Below are 11,828 nucleotides of genomic sequence, written 5' to 3'. Positions count from 1 at the left end.
GGGTCGTTCCGGGAATCGTGCGAATTGTACATTCGACAACGGAATCTCGGGTACGACCCAATAGGAATTATTCTTGTAGTTTTAATCTGTAATGAATCGTGCGTGCGTCAGTCATCGAGTAACTTTATTTAAGTCATGTTTACAATACAGTTCTCCATGTACTCAACAACATTAACGAACATGCACTCTTTTGTCTTCGCTTCGGCGCAAATGGCGCGCGCTCGTCTGTCGCATGTCGAACAGAGAATTTCGAAATTGTTCCTGCCGATCTGTCGATTCGATCGACGACGTCCGGAACACGTTCCTCGAACGTGTCCGCATCCGTTCTACCCATGCGTCGTGAAACGGCTCGCAAAGACAAAAGCATTTCTCGTCTAAGTAACTATGGAATACCTTCGATTCGTCTCAATCGCATTTTATTTTTTTAAATTTTCAATTCGATGAGCGTGTGATGGATGCGAATCGCGCGGCGATCAATCTCGCTGGAAAAATGAACCCGTTTTGCGATCGAGAATCAAAGTTACCGGAAAGTACCAGACAGAGTTTACGAGCGATCGCGCGACGGAACGTGAGTGTTCTTTTGTTTCGAGTGTGTTTGCGGATGGTGTGTGAATTACGAGAGAGGTAAAACGCGAACGATTTCCATTATGGAACTAGAACATTCTCGTGTAATCTACAGACAAATTGTTTTATCATGAAAGCCAAACGCGACACGCAGATATACCTACAATTCGGGTCTATAAAAAAAGGTGCCGCGTCGCGCCGATCTAAGATTCAGCGGACACCACACCGTTCCGTGTCTTCTTCTCGAAATGTCGAGCCAAGTTTAAATTTCACTTTAAACCGGACACGTTTCGTTTTTAATTAACGGTTTGATCAGTCTAACATCCATAATTGAATCACATCGAATTGAAGCATTTTCCTCGTTAAAATTTCTCAAAGTAAACTACTAGGAGTTAATGTCAGAGACAGAGATAGAGAGATAGAGAGGACAGAGATGTGCCGACAGTACAAGGGAGCTTTTTTTTTCTTTTGTTCTACCTTAGGTTTCTTTTTGCGCTCTGTACTCGTAATAGCTTGAGCAAAGGACCTCGAACAACTACATGTTTCCCCGGTTGTGTTTAGTCTTAAATCTCCGTTGTTTGCGTTGTCTGTTCTTCTTTCTGTTGTGTGCGTATGTGTATGCGCGTGTGTGTTATGGCTTTAGGCGTTAAATCGTTTTGTGTTTGTTCGTTCCTGTTGCCCTGGGCGGGCGGGCTCACAAGTATTTTTTTTTGTCCAGAAAATAACGTGTATTACTCCGTTTCCAACAAGGTTGTCCAATATCGGTGGCCGGCGCCTCTCGGAGGCCGCCGAACGACTTTGTGTTGTCGTGCAACCGTCGCCGTACAACGTACAACCAACAAATGGGCGCCGAGTGTTTCGCACCGGCGCCCGACAAAGCTGCGTAGCCGAAATTGGGTCCCAGCAGCGCACCGATCGCCGATCCGGGTGGCCCCGTTAGTTCGGCAACCACAGCAAAATAGCACAGTGTTCCTCCTCAAACCGTGCACAAATCTCATGAGATTCATATCTCAGTAAATTGACAAGACCCCGTGTCGAGGCTGCCACGGCTCGTTTCAACGTATGTCGCGCATACGAACAAACTGTTGCCCGACCAGTTCCAACCCGTTGCTTATCAGATCAACGTCGTCGGACAGTTTGATTATTTTCGGCTTGAAGAACTCGGAGCTCGTGTCGCACGCTTGGATGTAATCGGACAGCACGAAATGATCCTCGATAAGCACCGGCGGTTGGTTCTGGTTCTGTGGCTGCCGATTCCGGGACCGTGGCACTTGATCCGCTGGTTCCATCAGGTTTGAGTGCTTCTTCCGTTGATGTTGCAACAACTTCGCCTACGGTACACAACCAATAATCGTTTCCTCTCTCATTCTCTCTCGAGGAAATTGTTGTAGCGAAGTGTTGTGTCGATACACACCTTGCTAGCGTATTGTTTGTGGCACCATTGACAGCTCTGCGGCGTGGTGGTGATACTACCGACCGTTTGACTAAACGTTGGATTCGGTAGATCCGAGTAATCGGACTCCTTTTGTCTATTGCTCGGTGGCAAAGCAGCTCCGGGATGGTTCTTCATGATATGCGCTTTACGTTTGCTGCTGCTTTTGTAGACCTACAAATTATTAGGATAGAACAGCGCCGGTTAAATAGTTAGTAAGTCGACTCGCGTCACCGATCAAACCAGTATGGCCAGATAGGGGAAATTCAGGGGAATAGACATTCGACACGTGCACGACGAAGACTAAACACGGGTTGTCAAAGAAGTAAGGTAGATAGAGGCGACCTGATCTGACCATACTGGACCAAACGTATCGGACCTTGTCACAATATTGACAGTAATAGTCCCTTGTTTGCCGCAAAATCGGCAAGTTCAATTCTGGCACAGACTCCGGTGCAACGTCGGGATGACGTTTCGCCAAGTGGTTCACGAGCATTCCTCTTCGTTTGAAGCCCACCAGGCATTGATGACATTTGTAAATGAAGCGATTGTAGTCGTTAGGATTCACCTGCTCGTACAACATAGAATAATAATCAACGAACGCCGTATCACGTATGGAATAGCATGGTACAACGAGTAATAAAAGATGCATACCTTCGGAACGAATTTCTTTGTCTGCGTAACCTGCGTCATTTGTTCCTCGGTGGCCGTTTGCGAATTGTGCAGTTTGGTCATGTGCTCTTTCAGCTTGTCTTTCCGCTTGAATTGCTTGCCGCAATTGGCGCAGTGAAACTCCCTGCGCAGTCGAAGAAGCCTTTTGCAATACTCGAGCGTAACGCGTTTCTACAAGCAGCGCGTAAAGCGTAAAGATCTCGCGGTGTACCTGTGATCGGAATGCTTCAAAAGATGCATCTGCAGTTTGTCGACAGTGGCGAAGCGTTTCGCGCAGACCTGACACTTGTGCTTCCTCTCGCAATGATGCGCTCGAATGTGCTTACGGATTACGGAATATTTCAGAAATATTCGTTGGCAGTAAGGACAGCAAAAGGTGCCGTCCTCCTTTTTATGAGTCTCGATGTGATCTTTCAACGTAATGCTCTGGCTGAACAGCTGCCGGCACATGGGGCACTCGAAAACTTGCTTGTTCTCTGAACAAACGGAAATAGACATACAGATCTTTAGATACCTTTCGGAAATCTTGTTTGTTCAGAGATTTGAGGCTTTAAATTTGAGATTTAAGGGTTGCAGGTGTAAGCCGTGTCCCGGAGAATTTATTTTCACAACGTTTCATAGAACACGCTTCGTCAGGAGGTCGAAGACACACGAAAGTAATTCCTCCAGGGCACGGCTTACGCCGGAAAGCCTTAAGGGGGTAGACTCGCTTTCAGGATTGCAAGGGTGCGAGATGCGCCTTCTCAGTAGTGAAAAACGCTAAATAAATGATCAATCTAGGCCGCAGTCACCCTCAAAAGTCCTATTTTTACATTCACGAGGCGTAATTTACATTATTCGGCAGCATAAAGCTGCGACAGCTACGGGCTGTCGAATAATTCAAATTACGCCTCGTAAACGTAAAAATAGAGGACTTAAGCGTTGGGTATGAGCAAAGTGTGTGTAAAAGCGAAATTGACAGTGGTAAGAGTAGAAATAGAGTGGTAGAAAATTGTAAACGTAAAAATAGGACTTCTGAGGGCGACTGCGGCCCAGATTGATCTTTTATCTAGCGCTTTCGACTATTGAAAAACCCCATCTTTGCATTATCGAGAAATGAGAAGGCGCATCCCGCACCCTTGCAATCCTGGAAACGAGTCTACAGAACTGTGTCTTGTTTGTCGTCGACGGGAACGCGATTTACCTCGGTGCGTTTTCAAGTGGCAAGACAGTGCCGAATTGTTCATGAATCGTTTGAAGCAAATGTTGCATGGCAGTGGTTTTTGGTCTTCGGCGCCATGCACCAAACAGTGCTGTTGCAACCGTACTTTCGTTGCGAAACGTTTGTAGCACATCGAACATTTGTACGTGGACAACGGGGCCAGTCTCTTCGTCTTCGTCAACGACAACCGTCCGTGTTGTGAGACGTGGCTGACCAACTCCTTCTGTTTCGGGAATCGAAGCCCGCACTGCGGACAAGCGACGCTCTGAATTTTCGTTTTCACCTTATCCGTGCCGTGGGAAAGACTGTGTAAATTAAGCAACAACGGCTTTCGAAAAATTAGCCCGCAAACCGAACATTTCCACTCTTTCGAATTATTTTGCCTCGAATTCTCCTTCTCCTTTAGATTTCGCCCGTGGAATACTTTCACCCGGCGAGAATGTTTGTCCTCTAGCCGCGGCCAGGACAACTGACTCTTGGATTCTGCAAATTGGAAATTGTTAAAACGTTTCTTTCACGAATAGAATACGTGATTAGTTTACCTTTGTCGTCCTTAGCCTCCTGCACGGGTTTCAACGACGTCAAATTCCTGCGAATCGCGTAATCGGTGCTAGGGCCAGCCTTCAGCTCTTCTTTCGGTAGAATATGCCTCGTCGTCAGGAATACTATGCCGTCGCGTTGCTGACAAATGATTAAATTCTGCTCTTTGTACGTTAATGCAGGCCTGACGAAACGCATCCAATTCGAAGCATCTGTAACACGTCGATCGAATATTTTCTCTCGGTTCTCGTTTCAAGGCATTCAGCTTTACGTCGTCAAATATCGAATACACACTTTCGTTTGAAACGTCTACTTTAAGCAGCTCCTCGTTCTCGGTTTCGTACAGCAACGGCAATTCATTTTTGAACGGAGTACCGTCGTAGGGATACAAGATGCCTTCTATCGGACCGAATTGGGTACGTTTTTGTATGTAACGTTTCGCGAATACTCCGTAGTCCGAACCTCCCGATATGATTTCGGAGCTGGACAGTTTATTTATGGAGAGGTACGATCCTGGCAGTGTTGCTATAGCACGAGACGGTACAGGTTGATCTGCTATCGTGCACACATTGTGCGATGGACAATTGTCTCCGGTGCAAACATCGTCGCTTTCGTCGCAGCCTAACAAAAACGAATAAAACATATTTAGCATATCGCGTGAACGAACTTCGAAGACCGTTGACTACGTACAGGCATTTTTCTTATCGTTTATGCGACGCTTGGAGCGTCTGACGCTCTGCTTCTCGTTTTCTTTCTTCTCGTCCGTGTTCAGCAAAACTTCGTTCATCTCCTGATCTTTCGGCTCCACCAAAGTGTCCATCTTATTCTCCTTGTTCGAATTCTCCGTGGCAGAAGACAAGGTAGAATCGTCCACGTCGAGATTTTGTGGTTTGAACGAGTTGATAACGTTCATTTGGTCGTCCTGCATCACGAGGAAGTCTCTGCTCAACGTAAAATCCGTGCTAGGCATTCCCGTTAACATCAGCGGGGCTGCTGGTGATTCTAATCCAGAATTAGTCTCTGCGAACGGATTTTAAAATGTTACAGATTATCGAAGACGATGGGAGACCACGGGAGATTTACCTTGCATTAAAATCAACTCGCTGCCAACGCTGGAGACCAACTGCTCCTCGTTCTCGTTGGCGACAAAGTCAGGAGTGTTGTCTGTTTGTTGTACATTCTGTGCGTCGATCGGATGAGTCAGCTGAGAGACATAGTTGACGTTGGTTCTCTCATTGGACTCAGGTGGGGATATTAAAGGGGAAGACGGACCTTGCAGAACAACAACAGAATTATGAAAAGGAGATGGCGGAAGCTGTACAGGGGTAGGCGAATACCTAGCTGCCGAACTCATATTAGGGTCAAGAGGACTGACACGATGCTCGAAATCAGAGAGCGGGGAGGTAGCTCTAGGGGAAAAGGAGACCTGTTCGTAAGTTGGAAATAGTCGAGGGTATTCTCTGGACTGATCTTCCACGTACTCCACCTGACCCAGAAAATAAGAGTGAACAATTGTTATCGATGTTTTCTCGAGTATGAGCTTACGTAGAGTAATAACATGTTTACTTACGGTCAAAAATAGTAGCTTGTTGCTCATCTTTTTGGATTGGTCGCACACAGACGAGTGGAGGGAATGATCCGCTGGCCAATTTACCGAGCTGTCGGATACTTTGTCAATGCTTGAAATTTCAAAGGAACTAACAGGGGCCCCCTCAGGAGGGCCCCTTGGATCCATTTTAGTTTACGTGTTGCGCCAGGTATATCGTAACGTCCGTTACCTGCTGAAATCGTACTTTTGAAAACACAACCAGTCCCGCGATCGCGGAACGAATGGAGGCAACGCGATCGGGAGCTCTTTTAACCACAATGATCGCATTCGAACGACTTTCGGACAGCTGATAAGCCACGATAATGTTACCGATAATCACGACAATAACTGGGCAACGGTTTCATGGTTGTCCTAGAAAGAGAACAACTTACCATCCTCAATGCATAAGTTTTCGAAGTCGACGCACTTTTTCTCCTGTCCTATAATGCACCTGCTGCAGGCACACTGGCTCGTCAACAATCGACGTTATCAGTCTCATTATGCTGCATGAGCACCGCTGCATTGGCGGGAAAACTTTGAATCGCCGAACGAGACGCGCAGTATAAACAGACTAACGGAATCACGCATATTTAAAATTTTTAAAATGTCATTTTTGGGCGGTGAAGCGAAAAGCAAGTCTAACTTCGAGAATCTGCACACTTTGATGTGCGAAAAAACATTTTTTCGACATGGAACGAAAAGCCAAAAATTTTTTAAATCTACATTCCGAAAGCTGGAGGAGTGTGTACAGAAATTTCGATATACCGTTTTTTTATAAAAATGGTACACATTTCAAAAAATCGCTAGTTTTCCAAGTTTTGAAATGAACATTAAAAAAATTGTTGGTTCTTGTTCTAGCTGAAACGAAAAAGGGTGCATTGTGCGGTCGATTTCGAAGGGCTTTCACACGCAACGAACGATGGTGTCCCCTCCGCCCCCTCCCCCTGATTTATGAATGGGGTTGGGGAGGTAGAGCTGCGTGTACAGGGGGTATCTTTCATAACTTTCCTTAACAACGAAACAACAACGCGTCAACAGAAGACCCGCGCATCGTTTCGATACAGATACGTATAGCTATATTTCTCGCTGAACGCCGCTTTATTTATTGATAAATAAATCGGCCATGGCTCGCGCGAGCCAAGTGACCGATCTGATGAACCGGATGATGAAGGTAGACGTTTTCGAGCCGTTGGAGAAACTCCGAATGGCACGGGACCAGGAGAGGACGTTTCTCGATCCAAACTTGATCATGGATGCGAGACATCGGATCCTTCGCGAGGATTTATCCGTCTCGCCCACGAAATCCTCGGTTTTCGCGGAGGCGAAGAGGTACGACGCGACGATACGTTTCCTAATGGATAAAACAACGGGTTAAAAGAGATCTTCAAAATCCAGATTATTGGCGCAGGAAGAGGAGACGCAGTCGTTTATGAAGAAGCAGCAACGGTTCCTGGAAAGGGAGCTGAGGAGATTCGAGACGGAGGTACTCAGGTCCCGGCCGAAGTTCTCGGGCCCTTACACCTGCAAGAAGGGCAGCTTCGCGCCCTCCGACGACGAAGAGTTCTGGGGGGCTTGCAAAAGATCCAGGCGCAAGGTGGGTCCTAGATTCGTCGTTCAACACCGCACGGTGGGGTATTTGGCCCGAAAAGTCGAGAAAAACTATTTTAAAATTTAAAGTAGTACTATTAAAATTATTTCTAAAGTTAGTTATTACTTTTCTATTAAATATGGCCGGGTGCTTCTTTCTTTTGCACAGTAGTGTCCATCATTTCTGATGGAAGCATCTTTATAATTTCAATAATCAAAACACAACTAATATAATAGTATTTTAAAAATCTTCTAAGGTTTTCACTGTTTTAAATTAAACCTACCCATTCTTGTTATAAATGAATAAAATCCGCAGTCTACTACGACCCTTAAGCGGATCGTTTCCGAGGAGAGTACGGAAAGGAGTTGCAGCCTTGGAACAATGGACTCGGCACGGAAAGACAGCGACGCGACGACGGAAGTGGATGGCTGTTCGTCGAGGGTGCAGAGGAACTACGGTCCGGAGACGACGGAGCGCGAGTTGTCGCTCGTGGGGAACATCAAGGTGATGATCACGGACAAGCCTAGCTCGGAGATCGAGCTTCACCGTCGTTTCGGGGTTCTGAAGAAGTGTTTCGACGTTCTGAGGGTGAACGCGGAGGAGGAACGCCGGCTGCGAGAGATCAGAACGAAGATCCAAGGTCGAGTGACTTCGAGGTTGATGAGGAAGTACTTTGACGCGTGGAGAATGCACGCGACAACCTCGAAGACGTCAGAGAAGCCTGAGGAGGAGGCGGGAGTCTCGGACGAGCGGAAGATCGAGCTGTTTATACATGCGATCACGGAGCGTCAGAGGGAATTGATGAAGAGTCGGAAGTCGAGGAGCAGAGAGGACGGTGTGGTCGCGAGAGAGATCACCGGCACGGTCTCGAGGAGGAAGAGCGTTTCGAGGGCTGTGGTGGTCGAGTCGCCGGCCCAGAGCCGATTGATCGCTCAGAAACGGATTATAGAGGATCAGAGAGCCAAACTGGCAGAGAAGAACAGAATCATCGAGGAGCTGAGGCTGAAGGAGGCGCAGAAAGAGATCTACAAGGCCGGAAGAGAGACGGTCGACATGGCTAAGGAGACGTTGACTCTTTGCGGAAAGATGACGAGGAGGACGCTGATCCATCTGATGCAACAGGCTGGCTACAGGTAAGGCTACAACATTTGAAGACAAGTATATAATAGATGATAAATAATATATTGATATCTGTTTTTAATTTCCCTACAATTTGGAGTTTCATCTACTCAATGATGGTATAAATGCACAAAGATCCGCAGTCTACTGATAGGGAATCGGTGGTGTTGTTCTCTGTTGCAAGAGACGAAAGTATGACGGTGCCCCACAAAGCACCGGACCCGCCTAAGTTTCTGTCGAGGATGGAAGCTCGAGCAGAGGCCAGGCGGGAGAGGATGAGGCTGGTGGATGAGTCCCGCAGGATAAGGCTCGAGGAGCAGAAGAGGCAAGAGGAGGCGGCTCGAGCGGAGGAGGAGCAGACGAGGAAGCGATTGCAACAAGAGGTCAGATAGCGCGAGAGAGGGGTCAGATACCGAGAGTGTCGCGAGAGAGCGTTAATTTCACCTCGATGGATGTTATCAATTTTTTCGCAGGCTGCGGCCGAGGCGAGAAGGCTGCGCCGGGAGCAGGAGCAGAACAGGCTCCGAGAGATCGAGAGACAGAAGCGATTGAACAATATCGCGGATCAGTTTCATCGCAGATACCTGCTGCGGCGATACTTGATCGACCCGCTGACGAGTCTCGTCGAGCAGAAGAAGAGCAACGCGAGAAAGGCGGACGATTGGTACAGACGCAGCCTGATCGGCAGGACGTTCGTGGTCTGGAGAACGGTGACGGAGACCGAGCGTGAAACGAGGATCGCGATCGCGGAGTCCTTTTACCAGAGGAGCTTGGTCATGAGTGCTTTCGGGGAGTGGAAGCGGATGGCGAAGGAGGTCAACTCGAAACACCAAGTCGCCACGGACTTCTGCGACATGAAGCTGTTGGACAGGTACTTCGGATCGTGGCGGACAGTGACTTTGGAACTGAAAGCAGAACGGAAACGCAACGAGGAGTTAGCTGACGGTCATTGCGAGCAAAGGTTGAAAGCGAGGTACTTCCACACGTGGAGGAAGTACCTCGCGATCGCCGCGGATATCGCGGAAACCGAGAAAAGAAAGGAAGAGTTGAGGCAGCTGGTACAAACGGTGATACCTGACTTTGATCCCAGACTGAGGAACGTAGCGTTAGAGGACTGACGCTAGAATATGCGAACGTTATCTTCTGTAGTGTAAGAAAACGGTAAACACTCCGTCACGCGTGCGACACTCTTTCTCTTTCCTTGTAGTTTTCCGCTTAGATGTACCATACACAATTGATTGATACAATTTATTGCGATGATCATACAATGGCCGCTTTATCACAGTTACAATGAATATATAAATAATGTGCATAATAGTGAAATAAAAGTTAATCGATACACGCCAACCGAGACCAGCCGTTTTGCATTGTAACGTGCCGTTACGGAGCTTAGAGCGACGGCTTCGAATCGTTTCACAAGTGATCTAACGAAAGATCGAGAATGAGCGTTAAAGGATGTCGATAGAGAGAATTGTGCTTGAACTAATATTGAAGTGTACATTATGATTCACGTACCGCCCCCGTGTGCCCGATGTCGTTTTGGCCTCGTTCAGTTCATTGGCATTACTTTGAACGTCCTCCGCGCAACGCAAAGCAAAGCATCATCCACCGACAGTACAAAGTAAATTGAATAATCTAGTCTACATTTAACATCTAAGTCTTGCAGCAGAACAATCGGGACACGATTTTCAACATCCTGTGATCATATTGGCTCCCAGCTTCGAGGAGACGTCGTTCGTTCGATGTTGTGCCAAGGCATATTAACCAGACGTGGTATATTAAATAGAAAAGTACCACAGTGCCAACCAGCAGACTGTACAGCGCCGAGATGAAGCAGAGGGCAATGCTGGAACAATATGTATGCTATTACAATGTATATTGATCGGGTACTTGAAGCAAACACAGTTGCGAGACACGTTATCTATTCAACTTTTATATTGTCCGAAAGCAAATAAGAGATATTACAATATTTACGACGGGTTTACGCGCGAGTCTCGACAATTATCACTATCTTGCGATTATTGAAGTTTGTGTATTGTAGATCTTCGGTATCTTTCCAGTTTAATTTTGAGAATCTCAATAACGACAAGTATTGTGCTCCCCCCACGAGTATAATCTCGCAACCCGTATTATAATTAATTTCAGCAGATTGCGTGCCCTCAATTAAGGGGGACAAACGCTGCGATGATCAAACAAACTAATCATTTTTTCTCGCATCGAATCGTCCTTCTATTAAAAATTCGATTTGTATTGCTGGCACAGCGTTTATCTCCCTGTGTAACAGTAAAAAGAAACGCTTACTCCAACTGGTGATACACGTCGCTGCAGTCATCTGGCAAAAGGACAGTACCGATAAGTATGAACGGGTGGCAAACGCTGGTCATGGTTAAATTGGAGCCGTAGACAAAAGCCACTGCCGAGAAGAACAGGCAACCCAGATACCATCTTAAGTTGCTCGAGCCTATGCAACAGTCCAACCTACGGTAGAAAATACATTCGGCATCATTACACAAGTTAAAGATCGTTCTCTGTACAAAGCAAGAATATACCATTTACAATGATATTCCCTATTCAGAATGCAAGTCTGACACATTCTACAGTGATGAGCTTTGGGAGGTGCTCGTCTCCTACACGTGACGCAGAGCTCTCCGCTGCCTTCTCCCAGCTCCAGACCCTGGGTCAACGCGCTATCCTGAGTGGCAGTGTCTGCGTTCAGTTTGCTCTTGTAGCCGCAAACTATGCCTCCCACCACGCAAATAATAAATACTAAATTCTCCTCGGGTAGGATCTCTAGCAACGGCACCACGACGATCTCGAAGATGAGCATTAGCATGACCACGCTGGTGATAGTCCACATTAGAAAAAATTTCGTGCGCAGCAGAAACCTCAGGAAATTGTGGTGCAGATAGTAGACTAGCAAAGGGGTTGTCACGAAGATGATGACAGTCCAAAGGACCGTCTGCGCGGCTATCACCGCCAATGTCGGGACCACGAAGATCGGTATTATGGCATCGACGGAAATTTGCTTGGCACCGGACCTCCAGCCGCAGGGGTTCCGCAGTCTCTCCCACACGGTCATCTCTTACGGATTCTCTGCCGAGCGACTCTATTTATACTGTCATGG

General features: G+C 47.0%; 3 protein-coding genes across 3 annotated transcripts; 1 reads left to right on the top strand and 2 right to left on the bottom strand.

The window, feature by feature from the left end:
• Positions 1-107: 107 nt before the first annotated feature.
• LOC143217342 (PR domain zinc finger protein 10) lies at positions 108-6,144 on the bottom strand. Its single transcript, XM_076441521.1, has 11 exons — positions 5,980-6,144; positions 5,493-5,895; positions 5,100-5,429; positions 4,704-5,030; positions 4,412-4,621; positions 3,852-4,352; positions 2,880-3,144; positions 2,651-2,792; positions 2,376-2,564; positions 1,979-2,170; positions 108-1,895 (listed from the first exon to the last, which is right to left on the bottom strand). The coding sequence occupies exons 1-11, from the start codon at positions 6,142-6,144 to the stop codon at positions 1,620-1,622; spliced, it is 3,000 nt and encodes a 999-aa protein (XP_076297636.1). The 3' UTR covers positions 108-1,619.
• Positions 6,145-6,150: 6 nt separating this feature from the next.
• On the top strand, positions 6,151-9,834 carry LOC143217344 (uncharacterized). Its single transcript, XM_076441524.1, has 6 exons — positions 6,151-6,780; positions 6,856-7,326; positions 7,393-7,591; positions 7,901-8,718; positions 8,889-9,087; positions 9,178-9,834. Exons 2-6 carry the CDS (start codon positions 7,121-7,123, stop codon positions 9,820-9,822), a joined length of 2,067 nt encoding a protein of 688 aa, XP_076297639.1. The 5' UTR covers positions 6,151-6,780; positions 6,856-7,120; the 3' UTR covers positions 9,823-9,834.
• A 103-nt stretch (positions 9,835-9,937) lies between these two features.
• On the bottom strand, positions 9,938-11,783 carry Gabpi (zinc finger DHHC-type palmitoyltransferase GABPI). The gene is made up of 3 exons (XM_076441540.1): positions 11,254-11,783; positions 11,006-11,182; positions 9,938-10,550 (listed from the first exon to the last, which is right to left on the bottom strand). The coding sequence occupies exons 1-3, from the start codon at positions 11,781-11,783 to the stop codon at positions 10,358-10,360; spliced, it is 900 nt and encodes a 299-aa protein (XP_076297655.1). The 3' UTR covers positions 9,938-10,357.
• Positions 11,784-11,828: the final 45 nt, after the last annotated feature.

The sequence above is a fragment of the Lasioglossum baleicum genome, chromosome 16 (assembly GCF_051020765.1).
Source record: "Lasioglossum baleicum chromosome 16, iyLasBale1, whole genome shotgun sequence".
Lineage (NCBI taxonomy): Eukaryota > Metazoa > Arthropoda > Insecta > Hymenoptera > Halictidae > Lasioglossum > Lasioglossum baleicum.
Note: the sequence above shows the minus strand (reverse complement) of the source record. Positions and strands in the feature narration are given on the sequence as shown.